The sequence below is a fragment of the Sminthopsis crassicaudata genome, chromosome 5 (genome assembly GCF_048593235.1).
Source record: "Sminthopsis crassicaudata isolate SCR6 chromosome 5, ASM4859323v1, whole genome shotgun sequence".
Classification (NCBI taxonomy): domain Eukaryota; kingdom Metazoa; phylum Chordata; class Mammalia; order Dasyuromorphia; family Dasyuridae; genus Sminthopsis; species Sminthopsis crassicaudata.
The window spans coordinates 269,108,474-269,135,582 of NC_133621.1; the positions used below are offsets into that span (position 1 = coordinate 269,108,474).

General features: G+C 33.3%; 1 protein-coding gene across 9 annotated transcripts in view; it reads left to right on the forward strand.

The window, feature by feature from the left end:
- Window positions 1-25,811, forward strand: part of LOC141544624 (ankyrin repeat domain-containing protein 26-like) — a 39,870-nt gene extending 14,059 nt beyond the window's left edge. For 5 of the 9 annotated variants that reach the window (XM_074271017.1, XM_074271022.1, XM_074271020.1 and 2 more), the window contains 7 exons: window positions 1,112-1,182; window positions 2,703-2,796; window positions 15,383-15,616; window positions 16,904-17,004; window positions 20,321-20,459; window positions 24,709-24,751; window positions 25,659-25,811. In XM_074271017.1, the coding sequence (XP_074127118.1) occupies window positions 1,112-1,182; window positions 2,703-2,796; window positions 15,383-15,616; window positions 16,904-17,004; window positions 20,321-20,459; window positions 24,709-24,751; window positions 25,659-25,726 (750 nt within the window). In that variant the 3' untranslated portion in view covers window positions 25,727-25,811. The remainder of the gene's footprint in view (window positions 1-1,111; window positions 1,183-2,702; window positions 2,797-15,382; window positions 15,617-16,903; window positions 17,005-20,320; window positions 20,460-24,708; window positions 24,752-25,658) is intronic. The other 4 variants (XM_074271024.1, XM_074271018.1, XM_074271023.1 and 1 more) reach the window with 2 other exon arrangements.
- Window positions 25,812-27,109: the final 1,298 nt, after the last annotated feature.

Sequence of the window (27,109 nt, forward strand, 5' to 3'; positions counted from 1 at the left end):
TAAATGGCATTCAGGGCAAAATGGCACGTTTTCTACCCTTTCTTCTTTCCCTAATTAGGAGAGTAACTAAGCTGCATAGAAATTGGGAAAGTTCTGTTTCTTCTTTATTCAATAATTAATCCATGAATTAGTGAATGTCAGTTCTATTAATTATACAATGACAAGTTCTGACTAGGTTACCAAGAATATGGGAAAGCCATGCTCTCTTGTCTCTGTTAACAGTCTCTTGAGAATTTGCACTCTCACTGGGAAGCCAATGTTTAATAAGCAAAGTTCATTTATTATCGTAAAAAGAAGCACCACATGAGCAATGGAAGCATTTATTTAAGAGAGCAAGAGCAAGAGCCAAGGAGACAGAGCAAGCAAGAGTGGGGGAGGGAGAAGAGGAGGGAGACAGAGAAAAATCACTGTTTGGAGATTAGATCAATCTTAATCTAATCCTCTTCTTTTCAAAGTGAAAAAATACCCACTGCAAAATTTCTGAGTTAGCACCTTTGTTGAAAGAGCAATTGCTAAATATCTAAATTTAATAACGTGTATTTTAGATAATTGCATGAATATAATTTGTCAGAAACCTACATCAGAACGTTACTTTTCCAAAGATTGCTTTTCTTTAAAACACATGTTTGTCCCTTAGAGCATGAGTTTCATAGCTTTATAATCAAGCATAATCTTGATTATTTTACACAAGACATCTTTGATGTAGTGTATTGGTTTGGAATTAGGAAAATTAAGTTCAATTCAGAAGACCCCACAAAATTTTCTTAAGACTATTTGCCTCAGGTAACTCTTTAGGATTTCTAGTTCTAGATGGTTGTGATGATAAACACTGATGAAGTGTCCTGTGCTACTGAAATCATACATTTTTTTTTACATATGTAACGTGGGGGATGTGCCCATGTAAAATGAAAGTGAATTGAATATAGTGACATTTGGAATAGAAAAATGCATAGCTTTTGTCTATGCAATGGAATACTACTTGATGGTCTAGTAAAAATGTTAAATTTTAATACTTATGGACAGGCATCATAATTCAGGGTTAAGGATAAGATTGTGATTTGGTTTTTAAAGTTAAAACTTGTAAATATCAAATTGTTTGGAATTCTTATAGCTGCAAGAATCTCAAGAAGAGTATCAGCAGAAACAGAAGTATATTAAGGAATTGGAAGATTATATACAAAAGTAAGAGTTAAAAGTTTTTTTTTTTTTATTATTTAGTGCTATGACTAGAAGGAAAGCAAATCAAAACGAATTCATGACATAATGCAATTGTTTATTTTAACTACTTTTTTCCAATGTGTAAGAGGAATAATCTGCTTACATATAATTTATTTTGAGATGAATTAATAAATTTTATTCAATATTATGAATGTAAATGTCAAAAGTGGACTTTAAGTAGAATTTACCTCCCCAAAAAGGAAGGCACACTTTGGTCCTGACAGTTTCAGGGATGAGAAATGGAGTGATAGGGAAGTAGATTGGATGGCATATTCCAAAAATTATTGGTTTTCATGTTGTCAGTTTCATCAGCAGAATTTCAAAGGAAAAGCCACATAAATTACTGCTAGAAAAATCATTTTCCCCCCTCGAGAACTAGGTTAGAAGGAGTGTAATCCATTGTATAGACAACCTGTCTCCAAATTGTGGAAATATGTGTTCAATTTGTACATTTGACTTGTAACTTGCTATTTATTCTGGGTCAGTCACTTTGTTCTTCACAAAATTTTCTAAAAATGTACATCTGCCACAGCTACAAGCTGCTAGAAGTTTCCTCATGAAGAGTTTCCTATTCCAATAAAAAGTTCATGTCTTACTATACATCCTCTCCAAGAAAATGTCCCTTCAAAAATATCTTGAGTAACTATGCCTTTTCAGAACTTTCCCCCAAGAATTATATAATGTTTTTTTAAATATCCAAATGCTAGTGTAGCTTATAATTATGTTAAGAAAGTATTTTTGAAAAATTATCAAGACAACAAAAACTTATTTGTTAAAGATAAAGAAAATTGGCTTTTTGTTCTCCAGAGACAATCATAAGAGAACTGAGTTTAATGGGAAGAATTCAAAATTTAATGCTGACATAAATTGACTGTGACCCTCAGTCACAATCTGAACCTTTTAGTGCTGGCAAGAAATATTGGAAGACATGAGCTTGCAGGTTTCAGTAGGTGGACAATATCTTCCTACACCAAGGAAATCATAACTTTTAATCACAGTGATTTTAGATAATTATCATGTATATATGAGAGTGTATTACAATAGATATATTTATTTAAATATGTCAATGTATATAAAGATAGTTGTATGCAAATATAAGTTTCTTAGATTTCAAATACTGTCTTTGATGTCTATATCTTTTTATATTCCATATAATTCCACCTCTTGTGATCTCTGGCTCCAATCAAAGCTCACCCAAAAAATCACCACCTTTTACATAAGACTTTCTGTGTTCTTTTTTTAACCCCTTTCTTCATTTACTTTATATTTACATCCACTATCCTACATTGATTGATTTGCCTATGCATGTTGTATTTATTCTAACCAAATGAAATCTCTTTGGAGGAATCTTTTCTTTTCTCCTTTAAATCTATCTTCCAGGTTTTCTATTAAGGTCCTGAATGTTATAAGAAATTGTTAAATTAAATTAACTATATAAAGTTCTTTAAAATTTTCAATTGTTGACAATATATTTATTTTTATAGGCTTAACATGAAACATGCCACATTTGAAGATTCTGTAAAACAGCACATGGGAAAAAGTGAAAAAAATCAGAAAAATTCTTTGTGTTCTCCTTTAGTAAGTCAGCTCTAGGATTTAGTTTTCTTCATTAAAAAAACAAATATTTTATTTATGTGGTAGAACATGGTAAGAATTTTAATTTTTAAAAATCCACTTATTAATGTAATTCAATATTCAAATTTAATTCCTATTGATGCTGGTGTTGTTAATCATTATGTTATTGAAGAAATGAACTTTTTTCTGTGCAAAATTAATAATATTGGCATCACATCAGACTAAAAGGTTATAATGAAGTTGCAAAAAGGTTTGAATATTATGTAAAGAATTTAAAAAGGAAAATTCTACCATTAATCATGGTTATGGTTCAATTCTTCTTACCCTAAAGCCTTTTGCTGAAGTTTTGACATTGAGTTGTCATAATTTGAATTTCTTACTAATAAATCTAAATTATTAATAAATGAGATTGCTTTTTTAATTAAGCATATATTTGAAATAATTAAACTATATCAAATTAAAACATTTGAGGTGCTCAAAAATGGCAATTCTTAATAGCCACATCTGGGGGTAAATTAGACAGTGGGGGTAAATATATGCCTGTGAGCTAACATTTATTTGCAGGAGGTGGGTTTTACTTTTTGTAATTTGTCTTCTCTTATCTTTTCCGTTTAAGCTTTCATAGGAAATGTATTAAGTGTGACCATTTCTTGATAACTCACAAGTACTATTATCAGGCTTCTTTTCCTTACATAAAAGCCCTTTCTAACTATGAAGTGGCAAATTATTTTCCATATTCATGAAACAAATTGCATTTAGTGACTTTTTTCATACATTGAACCCCTAAATGTCTGAAATTTAATTCTAAAATCCTATGATACTATTACCCAATATTAGAAATTTGAGTTTTGGCTAAGTCTCTTGTTGTCAACAAATGCCTTTTTGTCTTCAGTACTCAGTTTCCTCACATATAAAACCCACAACTAGGTTCCCTTCTTGCTCCAACAGTCTACAATTCTAAGTTGAGCGCAGTCCAGTTCCATATTGTGCTTTTTTTCTTTTAAATAGCATTTTCGTTTTCTAAATACATGCAAATATAGATTTCAGCATTTTCACCTTTGCAAAACCTTGTATTCCAAATTGTTCTCCCTCCCCTTCTCCAAAACATCAAGTAATGCAATATAAGTTAAATGTGTGATTCTTCTAAACATATTTCCATATTCTTCTTGTTAAGCAAGAAAAATTAAATGAAAAGGGGAAAATATGAGAAAAAAAAAACAAGGTGAAAATAGTATGCTTTGCTTCACATTTGGTGTCCACAGTTTTTTTTTTTTTTTTTTTTTGGTTTTTTTCTGGTTGTTTAGGTCACTTTCCATCACAAGTTTATTGGAATTGTTTTGAATTATCTCACTGTTGAAAAGAGCCAAGTCCATCACAGTTGATCATTACATAATCTTGTTACTGTGAACTATTTTGTCTTAGTTCTGCTGGCTTTAGTCAGCATCTGTTCATACAAAACTTTCCAGGCTTTTCTAAAATCATCCTGTTCATTATTTATTAATAGAATAATATTCCATTACATTCATATACATTCAGCCATTCCCCAACTGTTGGGCATCTCCTCAATTTCTAGTTTCTTCCCACTGCAAAAAAGGCTGCTACCAAGTATTTTGCACAAGTGTATGCTTTTCCTTCTTTTATGATCTCTTTAGGCTACAGACCCCAGCAGAGACACTGCTAAATAAAAGGGAATTCAGAATTTGATTTAGGCATAGTTCCAAATTATTTTAGAGAATGATCTGATCATTTCGCAATACCACGAGTAATGCATGACTCTCCCAGTTTTCCATATCTTCTTCATCATGTATCATCTTTTCCTGTCCTATTAACCAATTTCAGAGGTGTGAAGTTATACATTAGCATTGTCTTAATTTACATTTCTCTGACCAATAGTGATGTATAGTAATTTTTAATATGATTAGGAATGGCTTTTATTTATTAATCCGAAAATTGTGTGGGCATAATCCTTTGATCATTTATCAACTGAGTGACGGTGTGTGTTTTTATAAGTTTGAGTTAATTTCTATATATTTTAGAAATGCAGGCTTTATCAGAAACACTCAATGGAAATATTGTTTCCCAGCTTTCTGCTTGCTTCCTAGTCTTGGCTGCATTGGCACAAAAATATTTTTTACTATTTTTTCTTTTTTTAATAATCGTTTTTTATTTACAAAATACATGCAAAGAACAGAGCCAAGAAGGTGGAGCAAAGGCAGGAACTTGCCAACCTCTCACCCAGATAGCTCCAAATTCCTTTAAACAATGGCTCTATACAAATTTTAGAGGTCAGAACACGCCCAAAAAGGAGTAGAACATCTTCCTGCTGAAGACAATTTAGAAGCTCAGCAGAAAACTTCTGTAATACCAGGGTGGGAGTCCTGGCACAGGACACACTAGGGCAGGACACATGTGTAGCTCTGGATCTACCCCCAGCCCAGAGGGCCTGATCTCTATAATCAATGGCAATATAGGTGATTTCCAGACATCTCAGCCCAGGGACCCCAAGGAGGAGTTAGAAAGTCAACAAAAACGATCTGTGGAAAAAGAGGCCAGCTTGCAATCTCAGTGCAGGTCAGGTCCCAGCTCTAGTCCAGATCCCAGCATCAGCAAGGTGGGACCTCTGAATGAGCATCAGCACTGCAGGCTTCTGAACACAAATTAATAATTACATAGAGCGTCTTTTCATATGGCTAGAAATAGTTTCAATTTCTTCATCTGAGAATTGTCTGTTCATATCCTTTGACCATTTATCAATTGGAGAATGGCTTGATTTCTTATAAATTATAGTCAATTCTCTATATACTTTGGAAATGAGGCCTTTATTGGAACCTTTGACAATACAAATGTCTCCCCAGTTTATTGTTTCCCTTCTAATCTTATCTGCATTAGTTTTGTTTTTACAAAAACTTTTCAATTTGTTATAATCAAAATTTTCTATTTTGTGATCAGTAATGACCTCTAGTTCTTCGTTGGTCATACATTACTTCCTCTTCCACAGGTCTGAGAGGTAAACTATCTGATGTTCCTCTAATTTATTTATAATCTCATCCTTTATGCCTAAGTTATGAACCCATTTTGACCTGATTTTGGTGTATGGTGTTAAGTGTGGATCAAAGCCTAGTTTCTGCCATATTAATTTCTAATTTTCCCAGCAATTTTTGTTAAACAATGAGTTCTTATCCCAAAAGTTGGGTTTTTTGGGTTTGTCAAACACTAGATTATTAAAGTTATTGAATATTTTCTACTTTGGACCTAACCTATTCCACTGATCAACTAGTCTATTTTTAGCCAATACCAAATGATTTTGGTAACCACTGCTCTATAATATAATTTTAGATATGGTACAGCTAGGCCATTTTCATTTAATTTTTTTTTCACTAATTCCCTTGAAATTCTTGATCATGTGTTTTTCTATATGAATTTTGTTATTTTGTCTAGGTCATTAAAATAGTTTTTGGGAGTCTGATTTGTATAGTGCTAATAAATATATTAGTTTAGGTAGTATTGTCATCTTTATTATATTTGCTCACCCTAGCCAAGAGCATTTAATATTTTTCCAATTGGTTAGATCAGACTTAATTTGTGTGGAAAGTGTTTTGTAATTTTGCTCATATAGTTTCTGATTTTCCTTTGGCAGATAAATTCTTAAATACTGTATACTAACTCTTAACTGTTGGATTTTGTTAGTGACATATAAGAATGCTGATGATTTCTGTGGGTTTATTTTGTATCCTGAAACTTTACTAAAGGTGTCAATTATTTCTAATAGCTTTTTAGTTGAATCTTTGGTATTCTCTAAGTATACTATCATATCAGCAAAGAGTAATAATTTGGTTTCCTCATTACCTACTCTAATTCCTTTAATCTCTTTCTCCACTCTTATTGCCAAAGCTAGCATATCTAATACAATATTGAACAGTAATCGTGATAGTAGACAACCTTCTTTCACTCCTAATCTTCTTGGTAATGGTTGCAGTTTATCACCATTACATATAATGCTTACTGATGGTTTTAAATAAATGCTACTGATTATTTTAAGGAAAAGTACATTTATTCCTATACTCTCAAGTATTTTTAATAGGAATGGATGTTGGATTTTATCAAATGTTTTTTTCTGCATCTATTGAGATGATCATATGGTTTTTGTTAATTTGGTTATTTATATAGTCAATTATGCTAATAGTTTTCCTAATATTGAACCAGTCCTGCATACCTGGTATAAATCCTACTTGATCATGGTATTTTATCCTGGGGATGATTTTCTGTTGTCTTTTTGCTAATATCTTATTTAAGATTTTAGCATCAATATTCATTAGAGAGATTGGCCTATAGTTTTCTTTCTCTGTTTTCAATCTACCTGGTTTGGGTATCAGTACCATATCTGTGTCATGAAAGGAATTTGTTAGGACTCCTTTATTCCCTAATTTTTCAAATAGTTTATATAGCCTTGGGGCTAATTGTTCTTTGATTGTTTGGTAGGATTCACATGTACATCCATCTGGTCTTGGGGATTTTTTCTTAGTAGTTTGATTAATAGCTGTTCTATTTCTTTTTCTGAAATGGGACTATTGAAGCCATTTACTTCCTCCTCTGTTAACCTAGGAAGCCTATATTTTTGGAGGTAGTCATTCATTTCACTTAGATTATCAAATTTATTGGCATAAAGTTGGGCAATGTAACTCATTATTTCTTTAATTTCCTCTTCATTGGTAGAAAGTTCCCTCTTTTCATTTTTAAGACTAACAATTTGATTTTCCTTTTTCCTTTTTCTAATCAGATTTACCAAAGGTTTATCTATTTTATTGGTTTTTTCATAAAACTAACTCTTAGTTTTATTTATTAATTCAATAGTTTTTTTTTTTTACTTTCAATATTATTAAGTTCTCTTCTTAATTTCAGAATTCCAAGTTTAGTATTTGATTGGGGGTTTTTAATTTGTTTTTTTTTTTTTTTTCTAGCTTTTTAAGTCGCAAGCCCAATTCATTGATCTTGTCTTTATTTTATTCCAGTAAGCCTCTAAAGATATAAAATTGCCTCTTATTACCGCTTTGGCTTCATCCCACAAATTTTTGTATGACGTCTCATCATTGTCATTATCTTGAGTGAAATTATTGTGTTTATAATTTTCTGTTTCACCCAATCATTCTTTAAGATGAGATTATTCAGTTTCCAATTACTTTTTGGTCTATTTACCCCTAAATTTTGTTGAATGTAGTTTTTATTGCATTGTGATCTGAAAAGAAAGCCTTTACTATTTCTGCCTTCCTGCATTCAATTTTAAGATCTTTATGTCCTAATATATGGTGAATTTTTTTATAGGCTCCATGAACTGCTGAGAAGAAAGTATACTCCTTTTTATCATCATTCAGTTTTCTCCTAAGATCTATCATACCTAATTTTCCTAATATTCTATTTACCTCTTTAAATTCTTTCTTATTTGTTTTGTGGTTTAATTTATCTAATTCTGAGAGTGCAAGATTGAGATCTCCCACTATTATAGTTTTGTTGTCTATTTCTTCTTGCAAATCTCTTAAGTTCTCCTTTAGGAAGTTAGATGCTATACAATTTGGTGGATATATATTTAGTATTGATATTGCCTCATTATCTATGCCACCCTCAAGCAAGATATCATTTCCTTCCTTATCTCTTTTGATTAGATCAAGTTTTGCTTTTGCTTGATCTGAGATAAGGATGGCTACCCCTGCTTTTTTGACTTGACTTTAAGCATGACAGATTCTGTTCCAGCCTTGTACCTTTACTCTGTAAGTATCTCCCTGCTTTAAATTTGTTTCCTGTAAGCAACATATTGTAGGGTTCTGACTTTTGATCCAGTCTGTTATCCATCTCCGCTTAATGGGAGAGTTCATCTCATTCACATTTAATTTAAATTTAGAGTTAAAATTACTAATTCTGTATTTCTTGCCATCATATTAACCCCCAATTATGCCTTTTTTCCTTTGCGTTTCCTGAACCCCTTCCCTACGACTAAACTTATGTGCCCGACTTGCATTATGCAGCACTCCCTCTTTAGTATCTCTCCCTCCTCCCTTTAAATTCCTTTCTCTTCCTTGTACCCTTATTACTCTTTTCCTTTTCTCTTTTCCTCTTCCCCTTTTTAATGAGGTGAGAGAGAACTCTCTGTAAAAAATGGTAAATATAAATTATTTTCTCTTTGAGCCAATTCTGATGAGAGTAAGATCCACACAATGTTCCTCCCCATCTCTAACTTCCCTCAGATATGATAGGTTTTCTTTGCCTCTTTGTGGGATATAGTTTCCCTCTTTTTATCTCCCCTTTTCCCTTTTTCTGCCACTATCTCCTTTCCATTTCTACTTCCCTTTTTATGTTATATCAGTAAAATCATATTATACATGAGAACTTTATGTATATCCACAACAGAAATACAGTTCTCAAGAGTTCCTTTTACCTTTTCAAAGTTTTTGTTAATATCTGTTTTTTTTTTTTTTTTCCTTAGAAACAAATGGAATTCATCTGTTTCATTAAATGTCCATTTCTTCCTTGGAAGAAAATGCTAAACTTAGCTGGGTAGTTTATTCTTAGCTGCATTCCAAGTTCTTTTGCCTTTTGGAATATCAGATTCCAAGCCCTTTGATCCTTTAATGTGGAGGTAGTTAGATCTTGAGTGACCGTTATTGGGGTACCTTAACATTTGAACTGTTTTTTCCTGGCTGCTTGTAATATTTTTTCCTTACTCTGACAGTTCTGAAATTTGGCCACAATATTCCATGGAGATTTTTTTAGGATCTTTTTCAGAAGGTGTTTGATGAATTTGTTCAATGTGTATTTTACCTTCTGATTCTATTACATCTGGGCAGTTCTCTTCCATAATTTCCTGTAAAATAGTATCTAGGCTCTTTTTTTCAATCATAATTTTCAGGAATTCCAATAATCCTCAGATTATCTCTCTTAGATATGTTTTCCAAGTCTGTCATTTTGCCAAGTAGATATTTGACATTTTTCTCCAGTTTTTACTTTTTTGGTCTTGCTTGATGGATTTTTGGTGTTTCAATAAATCATTCATTTCTATTTGTTCAGTTCTGATTTTTAATGAGTTATTTTCTTCATTACATTTTTTAAACTTCTTTTTACTATCCCTCACTGCACTGGAAGTGTCTCTGCCTGGGGAGCACAGTCAAGCTGGGGAAATTCTACTATCCCAGGCCGAGATCCACACTGTGCAGATGAGAGGCTACCCTGGGCTGTGCCCCTGCCATGCAGGTTTGTGACTGCCCCCTAATAAGAATCTTTAGCAGAATGTTGCAAAGAGCTGTGTTATTGTCTGCTCAGAGTCACATCTGGTCCTGGGTGGGAGCAGCCAGAACCTCTTAGGCTCTGGCATTCCTCAGTGTCCAATTGAGTTTTTAAATTAGTTGTTTTGCTGTAAGGAATTTTTTTTTCCATTTCACTAAATTTGTTTCTTAGTGAGTTTTTTTTTCTTTTTCCAATTCACAAATCCTACTTTCTTGGGAGTTCTTTATCCTTTCCAATTCACAGGTCCTGCTTTCCTGTGATTTCTTTACCTTTTCCAATTCCATAATTCTGTTTCCTTGCACTTCCTGTGATTTCTTTACCTTTCCAAATTCCCATTTCAGGAGGCTGTTATTCTCTTGCATAGCTTCTCTTTCCTTTCCCCTTTTTTCTTCTGACTCTTTTTTGAGATTTTTAATAGTCTCTTCTAAGAGAGCATTATTTGGGGTATTGTCTGGAGGTTGTTTGCTATTAGTCTTCTCGGGGTTGGAAACCTGCTCTCTTTCTGTATAGAAGCTATCAATCATTCTCTTGATTTTTTACTCATTTTTTAAAGCCTTTAGGGTCTGTCTTCAGAGCAAAGAGGTTACCACCTTCCTCTGCAGAGCAAGGATGGGCATATAGACAGTAGCTATCCTATCAATGGGCTTCAAGGTGCAGCCCAGCTGTGGGAGTGCTCTGAGAGTGCTCTTGGAAGAGCTCCACATGAAAGTGACTAGGTCTGGGTACCAAGGGCCGGGCTGTGTAAGTGCCTTGCTAGGAACCCCACTGTGAGGATTACCGACTGCCTTGGGGCTAGAGGTTAAGCAGCAAAAGTATCACTGTTCCCCACAAAAGCACAGTTTGAATATTAATAGTGGCCGTATACCTCACTGCACTGGAAGTGTCTCTGCCTGGGGAGCATAGTCAAGCCGGGGAAATTCCACTACCCCAGGCCGAGCCCCACACTGTGCAGATGAGAGGCTACCCTGGGCTGTGCCCCTGCCATGCAAGTTTGAGACTGCCCCCTAATAAGAGTCTCTAGCAGAATGCTGAAAAGAGCTATGTTATGGTCTGCTCTGAGTCACATCCCATCCTGGGTGGGCGCAGCCAGAACCTCTTAGGCTCTGGCATCCCTCAGTGTACTCTCTACCCTAGGCTCCAATTTCTCTGCTGGTCCACTACTCTGCGACCAAAGCAAAGCATTCAGGCTATGGCAGAGATCTCTATGTAAACCTTCCAACCACAGAGGCCACCCTCGCTCCCAATTCTATCCTGCCCTGCACCAGTCTGTTCCTGACACTCAGGACAAACCTTTTCTGGCGATATTGTTGATTGTCTTCTGCTGGTGAGTTGTTGTACTTCCGATCTTCATGAACCTTACCAGTCTAGTGCTATTTTTGAGGCTGATTTTAAAAATTGGTAATGAGGGTATGAGAGGAGCTCAGAATCTCACTTGTGCCTTCTCTGCCATCTTGGCATCACCCCTATACATCAATTTTCAAGAATTTATTAAAAAAAAACTTTCCTGGTATTCTAGAACCAGAGGATAAAATAGAAAATGAAAGAATCCACCAACCACCTCCTGAAAGAGATCCCAAAATGAAACTCCCATTGATATCTTAGCCAAATTCTGAAACTCCCAGGTCAAGGAGAAAACATTTCAAGAATCCAGAAAGAAACAATTCAAGTATAATGCAGCCAGAGTCAGACTTACACAAGGCTTATCAGTTTCTACATTAAAGAATTAGATTCTGGAGAGCAATGGAGCTTGGAATGCAACCAAGAATCATATTACCATTCAGTTCTCAAGGACCTTCAGGTCGACTCCAACTCTGAAGAAGATGAAGCCTTACTTGATTTTCACAACTTTCTTGAGTGATTTCACCTCATCTCAGTCATAACTCATTAGAACAATTTTTATTAATATGGCAGTTAGAAGGAATATATATAGACAGAGGATGGTGGGATCAGTTGAATACAAAGAAATAATATCTTTTTAAAAATATGATGAAAAAATGATGAATATACTGGGAGAAAGGGGAAGGAAGAAGTGTAACGCTACAAATTATCTGCCATAAAAAACGAATGAAGAAAATGCTTTTTTACAGTGGAAAGGAAGAAGAGGAGGAAAGCTGAATGAACCTTACTCCTATCAGAATTGCCTCAAATAGGAAATAACATCCATATCAATAGGGTGTATAGAAATCTATTTTACCCTGCAGGAAAATAGAAGGTGAATAGAATATGGGAAGGAGGAAGGAAGTGTCCCTAGCAAAACAATGTTTGAGGAGGGACAGGGTGAAAAGAGAGAAAATAAATTGGGGAAGGTACAATTAGTAATAGTAATTGTAAAAAAAGTTGAAGTAAATTTCTCTGGTGGAATATTATTGTTCCCAGGAAAATGATGATCAGGATGCTCTAATCATAAAACAAAACAAAACAAAACAAAACAAAACAAACAAAAAAAAAAACATCCTGGAAAGTCTTCCATAAACAAAGTCAATTATATTGTAAGCAAAGTAATAGTAATGTTCTACGATGACCAGCTGTACATTTTGTTATTTTCAGTAGTGCACTTATCCACACCTACTCTGAAGCACATATGATAAAAATCCTATCATACCTAGAATAGGAATTGATCGATTATGTTTATAGATTGAAGCATTCTCTATTACTCTATTACTCTCTGTATTTGTAACTGTGTTTTTCTTGAGGATTTTTATTTTCATTAGTGTGGAAGATCTATGTTTTCTTTCACAACTTGAATCTTACCGACATATTTTGCATATCTTCACAGGTGGTTTCTTAATTGTGGGTTGGGATAATGGATAGAATCTAGAATCCTAAAATCTTGAAAAGAAATGTAAGAAAAAAGAAAAAATAAAAAACCCAAAAAACTATTGAATATAACTAGGGAATATTAAATAAATAAATAAAATAATGCAAAGATGGTTTTGAACATTCATCCTTGCAAAACCTTTGTTTCCAAATTTTTCTCCCTCCCCTGATCCCTTCCCCTAGACTTCAAGAAATTTTTAATTTAGTATAATCAAAATGATCAATTTTGCATTTCACATTGTGTTCTCTACTTCTTCTTTGGCCATAAATTTTATTTCTCCACACATCTGACAGTCCCTTTTTTCCTCATTTGCTTATAATACCTTTTTTTTCTAAATCATGAATATATATATATATATATATATATATATATATATATATATATATGTTTTCTTGCTTTAGGATTTTAGATATTGTTCAATAGCTAGTTTCTACCATACTGTTTTCCAGTTTCCCTAGCAATTTTTGTTAAATAGTGTATTCTTAATCACTGACTAGTTTGTCTTGTGAACTTAACCTATTGCACTGATCTACTACTCTATTTCTTAGCCAATATTGATTTTGAAGGTCACTGCTTCAAAATATAGTTTTAGGTCTGATAGAGCAAGGCCAACTTTCTTTGCATTTTGTTTGCATTACATTCTTTGAAATTCTTGATGTTTTGTTCTACTAGATGCATTTTATTGTTTTTCTAGCTCTATAATTTCTAGGCAGTTTGATTGGCAAGAAACTGAATAGGAAGTTTAACTTAGGTAGAATTGTCATTATTATTGTATTAGCTTGTCCTACACATGAACACCTACTATTCTTCAATGGTTTAGATCTAATTTTATTTGTGTGTAACCTGTTTTGTAATTATGTCCATATAGTTCCTGACTTAGTTTTGGCAGGTGGACTCCCAAATATTTTATATTAACTATAATTATTTTAAATAGAATTGACTGTCCATCTCTTGCTACTAGCAGGGCTTTGTTGGTGACATATAGAAATGGTGATTTATGGGGTATTATTTTATATTTTGCAACTTTGCTTAAATTGATAATTGTTCCTAATAGTTTTTTTTAATTGGTTTTCTAGGATTGTCTAAATATACCACGATGCTATGTGCAAAGATTGACAAAAACTTCCCAGACTGTTTGGGAAAACCCAGAGGGGAGCCATATTTTTCCAGAATATCATTAAGATGGTCCTACTATCTCAATACCCATCCTGCATTTTCTCAATTCTTCTGTGACACTTCCCCTCTTCCACTGAGAACCCTAAGTTTATGTTTGCCCTCTAAAAACTGCTTATGATGAAGATTTTGCTAAGTTCTTTTTAGGACTAAGCCAGCTATGAGCTACCTTCTCTACAGCATCTTCCTTTTAATGATGTCTTTCTATTTACTATAGCTAACTCTGGTTAGAATGCTAAACTCCTCTATGGATTTTGCCCTCCCCCTTCCCCCTCCTCCCCATTCAGTGGTATTCTCACATCTCGTGGCATATTTCTTTAATGGTTTCTTCGAAATACCTTTCTTTGCCAACTCTATTGGTCTCCCAAATCTACATTTATCTTCCCTTCCTGGTGGCTGTTGTAACTTTTCATTCTCTTGAATTATGTATTTAAGATTAGTAATTGCTATTCTAACCCCATCGTTTTTTTTTTGTTTTTTGTTTTTTTTGTTTTTTTGTTTGTTTTGTTTTGTTTGTCTTTTTTTTTTTTAAACAATGATAAGTGGCTAAAAACATTTTATTTTACTGTGATTTAATTTGCTGTCCCACAGTTGTTGGGCTATTTGGGGAGCATAAAGAGGGCACCTACACAATAAAACCTCTGTTAAATGTAGCATAATCCCTGGATACTATTACCAGAGTTTTGTAGATGAGAGACATGTTATTTTCTCTGGTACTGAAACTGCACTTCACACTTTGTTGACATTCTAATTAGTCTAAATGTATTTATTTATTTATTTATTTATTTATTTATTTATTGTTTATTTATTTATTTTTAATAAAGTCTATCACCCTTAGAATCAGTGTTCTTGTTAGAATGATAAAAAGTAATTATTTCTTTGCAAATTCCTTTTAAGAGCTATTGCTGCTTTAGGCTTAAGATAACTTAAGAAAGATTTGTTGATATTCATCTACTGTGAATTTCCTTGGTATCTACTCACTGTACTAAGAGGTGGATAGAAAAGACACATGAAAAAAAGAGAGAATCCAGAAGACAAAATGGAAGGAAGTACTAAATGTGTTATTCTTAAGATTTTATATAAAAGCTAGTAATGTAATTTTGTGGTTTCTTCTTTCAATTTTCTATTTTGAATATGTTAATTTGTTTCAATAATAATTTTAGGAAAAACATTTTGTAGATGTAAGATAAGGATAATAACATATTTCCTTACAACTGAATTACAAATAGTTGAATCTTCATAGTTTTAAATTAGTATTTAAATTGAAAGAAATTTCTTTTACTTCTGTAAATTGCTAAACTGAATTTGGAAACTTTGTGGAAACAGGTTGAATACCTTAAGAAGCAATTGCATGAAATAACTTCAAAAAATAGACGCTTGGAATATATGAATACAAAACTTGAAGAAGAAATTATGAAATATGACAGGTTGGATCCTGAACATCATTTAGAAAGACCTAAATTAAAGTACAATAAGGTGGAACAATATAGACCAAAGATTAAAGTACAAGTGAAGCAGGAGACTGAAGAACAAAATGACAGAGTCAATCTATTCTTACAGGTTATTTTATTTATCATTTTTATCTTTTTAAACTATTTCCATATAAATACAGATTTATGATTTTTCCTGTATTCTAAATCCAGAATCTTTTTTTTTAATTTTCCCTCTGCCTTTTATCCTCTAATATATTATTAAAAAAATATATATATATATATATACACATATATATATATATATATTATTCTATTGATATCACCATACAAAGATAAAGAAAATATTGCCTTTTGTTGTAAATTCTGAATTTGTTGTAAATTCTTTCCTTGTCAAGAAATGTGAAATTACATATCCTGGATACTTTGTTTCCCAGATAGTCTTATAACCATAGTTTAGGCAACCATTATGTGCTGAGATTACCTTGAATTAGCATCTTTAAGATGCATATGATGGGACCATAAGCTTTCCCAGACAGTCTTTGTTACTGTGTCCAAGGTAATCTTGACACTTCAATACACATCCTTATTTCTGCTTTATTTTCCTTCCTCCCCTGAGATGAACCCCCTAAAGTTTTTTTTTTTTTTTTTTTTTTTTTTTTTTCCCATACAAATGATGTGCTTGCATTGAAGATTTTTGCTGAATCCTTTCCTGGTACTTTTTGCCTCACAATATCTTCTCTCTCCTTCCTCCTGCAAAATTGTGTGTACCAATAGGGAAATAATCTTTCCCCTTTTTAATTCATATAATAAATAGCATAACTTTGGAAACTCTGATGGATGTCTAGTCATGGTTCCATCTCATGAACCGAATGTTAATATTTCGAAGTTTTCACATAATAATTCATTTTTCAGCTTTTTCCTCTCCCAAATCTAGTTTTATTTACACATCTAGGTGTCTATTTTATACCTTTGAAATCATAGTGAAAATACTATCAAGTTTTTAAAAAATAATTGACATAACAAAAAATAATCATGAGTTGTTTTCATTTTTGTTTGTTTTTCAATCAATTTTTAAATTGGAAGAAAACTGAAAAATTCTGAAGGTACTTTTTTTTCTTCAAAATAAACATTGATTTTATAATGATCTAACATATTAGCTCTAGGAAAAGAACTAGTGAACTATCATTCAGTAGAAATAGTCTTTTCTTAAAACTTTCAAATGTAATTTAGTTGACCTTGATCATAAGTCCCTTCAAAATTAGAATTTATTTTTAGGAATTCAGAATTGTTCTCTGAATTACTGACTTAAATTAAAATGAAAGCTAGCAGAATATAGTAACAAATAAATTTATAATTTTTTTAAGATAGAGTCAGGCATTTTTAAAAATTTCTTCTTGTTTTCCATTGGGTTTAGATTCAAGAACTGGAAGCTGAAGTCTTAAAAATGCAAATCTCACATCAAGAGGCTAAAGCAAAACTAGAGAGATGCAAAAAAGATTTTTCTCAAGAATACAGGTATACTAAACACAGACAGGAAGAAAAAAAAGTACTTAAACTTAGATTGGTTTTAAATTTTTCCATTTGGGCCAAAGGACCCAAACTGAAACCATTTCTAGTCATAAGAAAAGGTGTTCCAAATCACTATTGATCAGAGAAATGCAAGTTAAGACAATTCTGAGATATAGATACGACTACCCACCTGTCAGAATGGCTAAGATGACAGGAAACAATAATGACCAATGTTGGAGGGGATGTGGGAAAACTGGCACACTGATACATTGCTGGTGGAAGAGTGAATGGATCTTATCATTATGGAGAGCAATCTGGAACTATGCTCAAAAAGTTATCAAACTCTGCATGTCCTTTGATCCAGTAGTGTTTCTACTGGGCTTATATCCCAAAGATACCTTAAAGGAGGGAAAGGGACACACATGTGCAAAAATGTTTGTGGCAGCTCCTTTTGTAGTGGCAAGAAACTGGAACCTTTGTGGATGCCCATCAGTTACAAAATGGCTGAATAAGTTATGCTATATGAATGTTATGGAATATTATTGTTCTGTAAGAAATGATTAGCATGATGATCTCAGACAGGTCAGGAGAGATATATGTAAACTGATGCTAAGTGAAATGAGCAGAACCAGGCGATTATTTTACATGGCAAAATTATACAATGATCAATTCTCATGAATGTGACTCTTCACTGGTGAGATGATTCAGGCCTGTTAATGATTTTAGGAACATGGGAGTCGTCTACACCCAGAGAGAGGACTGTGTGAACTGGTGGTGGATTACAACATAGCATTTTCACTCTTTTTGTTGTGCTTTGCTTGAATTTTATTTTCTCTCTCAATGATGTTTTGCATGTGCAGCAAGATAATTTAATGTATATTTTTACCATGTTTAATGTATATTGAATTTCTTGTTATCTGGGGACAAGGGTGAAGAAAAGGGGGGTGGAAATTGGAACATAAGGGTTTTTCAAGGGTCAATGTTAAAAAAAAAGTATAAAATAAAAATAAAACATATAGTTGGGACCTGAAAAAATATTAGTAATGTTTTCCATTTGGAATGTAACAAATTATTAATGACCATATCTGCGACCTCAACAAGAAATGATGCATTAATTGTAGAGATTATACTTGTATAAATATATTTAAAATATATGTTAAAATGTTAACTAGGTACAAAGGGATGCAGTGAGAAGATTGTATCCTGACTATAGAATCAGAAGACTTAGATTCAAATCTTGCCTCTGATGCTTGTAACTGTATGCCCTAGTGATGAGGTGAAGTCTAGTTTTGGGGCTTCCAGTATGGGAAACAAAAATATGATGAAGTTTAGGTTTGGGGGTTTGCTTTAGTAGGGAAACAAATGATAATGTCTAGATTTAGGGAACCAAAATGAGATTAGGGTTTCTGGTGATCAGGGAGTTAAATGATAAAGTCTAGTGGCAGGTTCAGGTTCAGGGAACCAAATGGAGAGCTTTGGCTCCCCTGTACCCCCTTGGGATTTGGCACAAGGGTAGGGAATTTTGGGAACCCCCTTCTGGTGGTACAGGGATTCTTTTTAAAGGAATTTAAAACCCCAAAACCTAGATTGATAAAAGAGTTTTATTACAGGGATTGGGAAGTAAGATTATGATGAGAGACAGGAAAGGGGGAACCCCGTTTGTCAGTGCATAGATAGTAAGATAATCCCATGAGGTACAGTGTCCCCTGTAAATGAATTTACAGGCCCGAAAACCTAGATTTATAAATAAAAGGTTTATTGTAGAAATTTGGAAGTAAAGTTCAGTTAGAAAGATGCCAGAGCCAGAGGTGGCTGCTGGGCAGGCAGGAACCCTTACATGGCCGGAAGGATACCATCTGTTGGGGCAAGGGCTCCTTGCAAGGTCACAGCTCCAGCTCGGGTCTTTTATACCTAGAAGGGGCTGCTTGTAGGCAGTACCCCAAATTCTTGGCGGGCCTTTCAGTTAGCTCAGAACCAGTGGGGGCTGGGGGAAACTGAGCTGATAGTGGGGGGTGGGCCCAGATATTCAAAAGGGTGCTTTTGACCAGGATTTGAGAATCAAGGTCAACTATGGGGGTTGGGCAATCAGAAAGGAATCTTAAAGGGACCTCAACCCCCATCAATTAGAAATCCTGACAGAGAGGCATAAACTCATTAGGGAAATAGGTGAGGGTAAAAAGAGGGTAATACTGGAAAATCATATTATTCTAGTGGGCAGAGATTTCCTTGGCATAGCATGGCATAGCCTGGCATGTTTAGAACCTCTGCAAAGAGAGGATTTTAGATTGGCTCTTTTATAATAGGATAAATTCACCTAACCTTCACTAGGACAAATCACCTAACCTTTCTTCATCTTTAAAATCTGAATGTTTGGTTAGGGACCTTTTAGGAAGCCTTGTTAGTCCTCAATCCAATGATAATGATCTAATAAAAATTACTAATTTTTAATTGTGCCACGTTTATACGCCTTATTATTTCTTTTCACTATTTGAGACAGATTAGTCCTTCCAGGAAGGAATGAGAAAATTGACAATTAGAATAGCATTATTATGATTTACTATTCTTGTCCTAATTATGACAACCAGGACTGTAGGATTTGGCCCCTATAGGGATTTAAATTAGTATTGTTTATTTAAAAAATACAAAGGGATAGGTCAGTCTCCCTTGCACTTTTAGTGACAGTGGTGATTTTATGAGCTGCATCCATTTGAGAAACTCAGAACTTTTTATTTATTCGTTTATTCATTTATTTATTTTAAGCCTCAACAGTGTCAACTTTGTTTTAGCTCTGAGTGATTTGGTTATTACCTCATCCCTTAAAATCACTCTAGTAATTTCCATGTGAGTTTATCAAATAAAGAACTTTTAATGGTTTCTTTAAGATCAGATTAATAAGGAATCCAAGATTTGCAAGTATCTTTTGTGTGTTTTTTTTTTCTTTTGTGTTCCCTGGGCCATTCTGGACAACAACAACAACAACAACAACAACAACAACAACAACAACAACAACAACAGTAACTTTTCCTTCACTAAGTTTCTTTATACAATTCATTAGGAAAGGACCTTAATGGAAATAATTCAATTGATTAAAACAACTTTTATATCTTTAATTATATGCTCTCATTGTTTTCAGAGTGAAGAAACTATTCAGGGACAAGTCACGATTATGATAGTATTAACGAAAAACAGCAACCATTTAAAAAAAATGCTAGCCATTTATGTGCTTTGAAATGTTGACAGAACTAATAAGAGGCCAGTTATTGCAGACTAGAATGCAGACATTTTAGAATGAAAAACTAAAGAGTACAACTTTAATCAACAGATTTACTACAAATCCCTTTGTGGAGCCACTTCATGATCTTGTTCTTGATAATTATATGGGTCTTTCTGGAAGAAATTCAAAATATTTTATGGGAGAAACAGAGACTTCAATAAACAGCATGGAAGCCTGCTTTGCAAAGGTAGTCCTTTAGATTTAGTTTTTCTTTTCCTTGATGTTAACAATGTAATATAAAATACTCTGTTTAATTGAATTCCATGTTTATGTATTTTTGTGATTAAAAAATGATCCCTTTACCTAATAATAATTTTAAATTCTAAATAATGTTTAAAGTTTTGTGGGGTTTTTTAAGTTTAAAGGTTATGTTTTAAATATTTTTTTTTAAATCCACAACTATCAGTCCTTTGATCTAATGTTGATTTAATCCTGAAATGGTATGTAGTCTACATTGCTTAATGTTCTTTTTGACTCTCTCTTTGTGACTTGGACCAATTTAGTCTAAAATCATTTGATTTAAAGTATTCTCCATATTAATGTTTTTTTTGTTGTTGTTGTTGTTGGTGGTGGTGGTGGTGGTGGGTTTTTTTGGTGTTTTTTTTTTGTTTTTTTTTTGTAATCATAATTTACTCCAATGACACAAAGCTGATGGGAAGAAAAATCCTGCAGTTTACACTATCAAGTAAAGGACTAGGAAGATGGGATTTGAGAAAACCAATTTAATATGTTTTTTTCTTATTAAATGGGTTCAATAATTTAGCACATTAAAATCATTTCCTTTCTTTTGTATGTATTTATTGACTTAAAACTTAAAACATAAAATAAGAAAAAAGAAAACAGATAAAAAGAAAACAAAACCTTGTCATGTGCTGGGTAAAACACTGGGAAGCATTTAAAATATATAGCAAAAAATTTTAATTCAAGAAAACATATGGTGAGGTTAGTGGCATTCAGAGAGTTGTGGGAATCCCCTTTTTGGTCAGAGGTGCAGGTTCTTTGTGATAGAATTCAAGAACCCGAAATATTAATTGACAAGCATGGAAGTTTATTGTTGAATTGAAAGCTAGTTTTGCTAAGAGACTGACTTCTTTAGTGGCAAAGTCCTATTAGGGAAGTGGAGGCTAGCACTGAGAAGAGAATGCCTTCTCAGCAGGCAGGATCCTTTGCACATTTTGCAATGAATGGGTTCAGAAATTGCCCTTTAAATAGGAATCTTGAGGCTCAAGTTTCAGGTTGAAAAGAAAGCCAAAGTCACCAGGTCTGGATACTTATCAGTATCCAACCCAGATCTCTGATTAGAATTTCCAGAAAGAGTCTGGCATTCCCAAAAGATCAATGGAGTGCTTTTTGACCAAGATTTCTGATAGAATAATGACATTTAACTTGTCTGGGGAGATGTGCTTTTCCAGGAGCGTCTGAGACTCCAATCTCCCTTTTTTTTTTTTTTACAGATCAAAAGGGAACACAGTTTCAGAGTGATAATGTTAAAGGGAACACAGTTTCATTCCCCCTTTATGTATATAATAATAAAATTCATTATATTCATAAATGTCCATTTTTTTTTGCTTCCTTCTAGATTTTCTTATGTTCTCTACTGTTTATTTTTTATTATTATGTTTGTACTATTTCCTGCCCCCCCACCTTTCCAAAGAAAGCTGAAATTATGCCAGACATTATATATATTTATATATATAATATACATATATACATATATAATATACATATATACATATATATACATATATATATATATACACACACATATATAATGTAACATGCTGTTGTCTCCAGAAGCTCTCTGGGAGGAGATCTGCTGCGACTTCCCTCTTTTATCCTCCCAGAGAATGGGCGTGGGATAATGCAAGGGCTTCTGGGAAAAATTACTTCAACCAATGAACTTGCTCCTCCTAAGCATGCAAGCTCTTCCCCAGAAATTCACAAGTAAAACTCCCAGTCATGGCCGGAACTAGAGAATTGTCAAGTACCGACTTAGCACTTAGTAAGAACCTAATATCTCATTAGTAAGAACCTAACATATATAAATATATATATATATATATATATATGTACACGTAACTAATACTCACATATGCATATATTTATATGTACATACACACATACTTCTAAAACAATATCGTCGACATATTGTAGATTTCTTTCCTACTAAAATCTTTTTTTTTAACTTTGTCAGAGTGCAATGATTATTACTTATATGTTTTTAAAATAAATTTTATTCCTGATCATTGGCATTATATTGGTCTATATATCTTCTTTTTCCCATCCTTTTAGTGTGTTCAAGCAACAGAGTCCAACTTTGCTGATGCTGTAATTACCATCTTGGGGCTGGGATCATGGTTGCAACTAACTTTGCTGGGACCACATGTCCTACTCCCACCTGATGCCAGATACTCTTCCCTGACCTTCCAAGTTCAATATCATTTACAAAAAGCTCTTTTAATATGCTTGACACATATGAAAAAATCTCTCTCTCTCTCTCTCTCTCTCTCTCTCTCTCTCTCTCTCTCTCTTTATATATATATATATATATATATATATATATATATATATATATATATATATATATATATATATATATATATAGCAACTTAGAAGATCAGCAGAAAAAGTATGTGACATGGGCAGCTATTTGGTGCAGTGGATAGAGCCCCAGCTTTGAAGTAAGGAGGACCAGAACATTTGTTTTGACTTCAAAATACATCAACTTTTTTTTTTTTTCTTTTCATAGTATATCTTTATTTATATACTATGATGACCGCATTAGCTCCCTGGTTACCTTAGAATCAGATCAGCCAGAGTCAGGATAAGCAAAAGTCCTTAGTCTTTATTCTTGGTCTTTAGGGATAGCAGTGAATTGGATGGATGCAAGATCTCCCCGACTTCTCTTCTTCTACTGCCGAAAAAGTGACTCTGGCTAATCTTATTCCACCCCTAGTCCCTCCTACAATTCTCTTATACCAATTATCCAGCCAGCATAGAATAGTGGGAAGGGCCATTTTCTAAGCATATGCTAATAGAGTATTTTCCAATCAGTAATTAGCCTCAAATGCTCGATTGTCCAATCTCAGTGCATCAACTCAAGAGTTTCAGCCTTTTACAACATACAACTTAAATCTTTTAGTTAACCTCTCCTAGCAATGATTCTCTCAAAGAAATGTTTAAGAAAGCTGTAGTAGAGCCAACCTCTACTGCTCTTTTTACTTCAGGATGTAAGGATTTTCAATATTGTTGAGAAACAATAAGAGACCTTTGTATAATTCTTTGCAATGTTCATTTTTGTGCATTTACTATTATAATTTTAGTGACAAAAATCATTTCTGGAATGTAAATTGAAACAGAAACATCACATATTATATATATGGATACTTATTAGAGTTAAGTAATGCTTTCCTTATGTGTATGTGCAACATTGTCCCCAAATGTATATTACTCTATTTCAAAGAAACAAGTCTTCTGAAAAGGAAACTATGCCACTCCAATCATTTTAATCAGTGTTTTCCCATTTAATCTCCTCTTCCCACTTCAATGGATTTGTAAGAACTGGAAGACACACCAGTCTTTCGTTTTTTTCTTTAGGAAATAAATATCTCTTACCCACTAATTATATCAAAGTATGAATTTAGGACATCAAATTAAACCAGTTTCTCTCTGGATTAAGTAATATTTCTTTTGTAACAGGAAATGTAGGAGATGTTTTCAATTAATAATTTCTACTCGTCCTTTGAATTTGTGTGTTATATTTAATTTTTTTATGCATTTAAATTTTTAGTTTGCTCAGTATAAATTGATGTTTATTTTGTATTTGGACTGTCTGTAGCTTAATGAACTATTAATATTTGCAATTAATTGTTTTTAAGTATAGGCTATGAGAGTCGATTTTCTTTTTAAAGAAAAATGTTATATTTTGCAAAAAGTAGAAATAAAAAGAATAAGATTTTCTTAGAGTAGAAGACATATATTCCAAACCTGAAGACATACTTTTCATGTTTCTTTGTATATAATTAATAATGATAAACACTTCGTGCTTTTTAATAATAATATCATTTTATTAGATCACACCTTCTATATGAGGCCTCTTACCTGAGTGTGGACATCAGAAAATTATGATTTGTTGAAAGTTATGATGTAATCAATAATGAGTAAATATTTGAGTAGTGTATGTTTTATATACCCTTATATCTGAGGTAACATACAAATGACTTTATTAAAAAGGGGTTTGTAAATGAAAAAAAAATTTTAGAAGCCCTGTTTAATTTTTTTGTTAAATTACTAACAGTCAAACTAAACTAATGTCTAAATTTATTAATAATTTCTTTGGATGCCTGCAATTTTTAAAAATATTTCTTGAGTTATTTGTATTATCTTATTCCTCATTTTCTTCATTTTTCTGAAATACAATTTTAATTTTATTTCAGATGCAGGAGGAGTTGGAAAGCCCTGTAACTACAATTGATGGTAGTATGTCCAAATGGTTCATGAATAAAATATCATAATTTTATGCTATATATGATTTGTAAATATACTTAAAAAAATCCTACTATGATACTGTTCCAGTGCCACCTCCCTCCTCTTCCACCAATGTGAAGTGACCATTGATTCTTTTATGCAGGCATTCCTTACTTTCCTGATGTGAGGGATAATCCTATATTAATGACCATATTATCAATGAGCATTTTCACACACTCTTCAGGGGCATTGTTTCAAAGTCACAATAAACTCTCACACTATAGGTGAATAAAACTCCTGTTATAGATATAATAAAAACAACAAAAAAAGTTACAGATAAAATCAAAGAATGATTTACATTTCCTCAAACAGGCGAATAAATAATTGGCATGCTTGGTTTCATTGTGAGTCCAGAGGCAACAATATACATAATTAAATAGGAAATATATCTCAACAGGAGCATAAGTAGACTACCATCAATATAATTATAATTGTAGCTTATTTATTGACTTTTACTAATTCTTAAAGTTAAAAGTTTAAAACTTTTCAAACTACTGCCCGCGGGCCAGATGCCTGCTGAGGATGTTTATGCGGCCTGCAGGGCTATGGCAAATGGACTGAGGGGTGGAGACAGAGTGTGAGTTTTTATTTTTACTACAGTCCAGCCATCCAACAGTCTGAAGGACAGTGAACTGGCCCCCTATTTAAAAGAAATTTGAGGACCACTGCTCTTAAGACTCAATTTGACCAGTGACCATTTCCATGATTCTTACACCCTGAATTCCTTGATATGATGAATCCTTAATGCCAGGAGAAAAAATACACACACACACACACACATACACATACACACACACACACAAGCATGTACTTAAATGTATCAATTATTTTTTCTTCTTCCTTTTTCCCCCATCTATAGCTGAACTTCCATCTACATCTTTCTGGGCTTCTCCAATGGAATACACTAGAAGGCCAAATTTGAATTGAGTTCCAGTGTCCAGGCCAACTCAGGAATACTTAGGAGGTTTCAAGAAAATTTGCATGTTTTAAATAAAGGAAGAAATAATATACATTTGTGAATTGAAATTTGAGAAATAATTCATTTTGACCCTTACTCTATTCCAATCAGGATTTATCAATTTGATGGAATTATACCAAAGTTCTGTATGTAAGACTCAAGAGCTGTGACCTACAGAATCTTAAGTTTAGTTGCTTAGTCATAGGAAGTTAACTAGGGGCCCTCCATCCTTATTTTTCACTTCTTATGGAGATAAAGCCCATGTGGTAGAGATAATAACTATATATAAAGCCCCCCAAATTTTTCTTGTACCTCTCAATTAATCACTGGTCCAATAGGACCAGGTGACCATCTTAAGACTACTTAGAATACTCAGTTCATGATGACTTTTACCATTTCCTCATATCCAAACTAAGGAGACGCCTGTTCATCTGTGGGATGTTCCTTACTTCACCCACCTTGCCACCCTCCTGACATATGATTTTGTTTAATTAATTAATTAATTGGGTAATAATTAATCTATTACAGTTGTTCTTGAATGTCCAGACATCTAGCCCTATAAAAACTGGGACCTAGAATGAGGAAATATCTCCAAGAGCTGAGTTCCACTTCATTTGAGAGAACTGTAGACCCTTTAAGACAGTGGCATAGGCTTAGATTTGAGCAGCACTTTCTTCTCCTGTAGGTGGGATAATTTTGATTCCCACAATGATAGCTACTCTGGTGGAATAATGATGCATGGGCCACAGATTATTTTGACCAGTCCCTGCTAGGACCCAAAAAGAAAGTGTTCACAAGGTGGCATTTTCATGGATGGATTGTCCCTGCCTATCTGCACACAAATTCTCTGAGCTTTAGGTAAGTCTCTTCAAGATTATAGAGTCTACCTTGATGACCGCTAAGTTCACTTTCTTTTAAGAAGGGCCTTAAATGATCTCAATTTATAAACTTTGTACCACTCAAAATCTATTTATATAAATATTGTATGGCCCTCATTTTAAAATTTTAAGTGTACACTATTGATTATTTTTCTTACTTTTATTTTCTTAAGTCTGGGAAGAGATTCAGCAGTAGAATTGCTAGTTCCTTAATTTCAGCCAGCTAGCCACCTATGTAATTTTAAAACTTACTGTTGGTAGGGTTAAAATCTATTTTTTTTTGCTTTTAAATTCATATAACATGAAGTCATAATTCTTCTCATCAGTTGAGAAATTTCTTAAACTGCTTGAGAAGGAACTTTCACCTGCTCATAGTATGTTAAGGTTCATCCTAGGATGAATCCCTTGATGGGTATGGATGAGAGGTGAGATTCTCCACTCCATAGCTCTGCTCTAACACCTTCAAAAAGACAT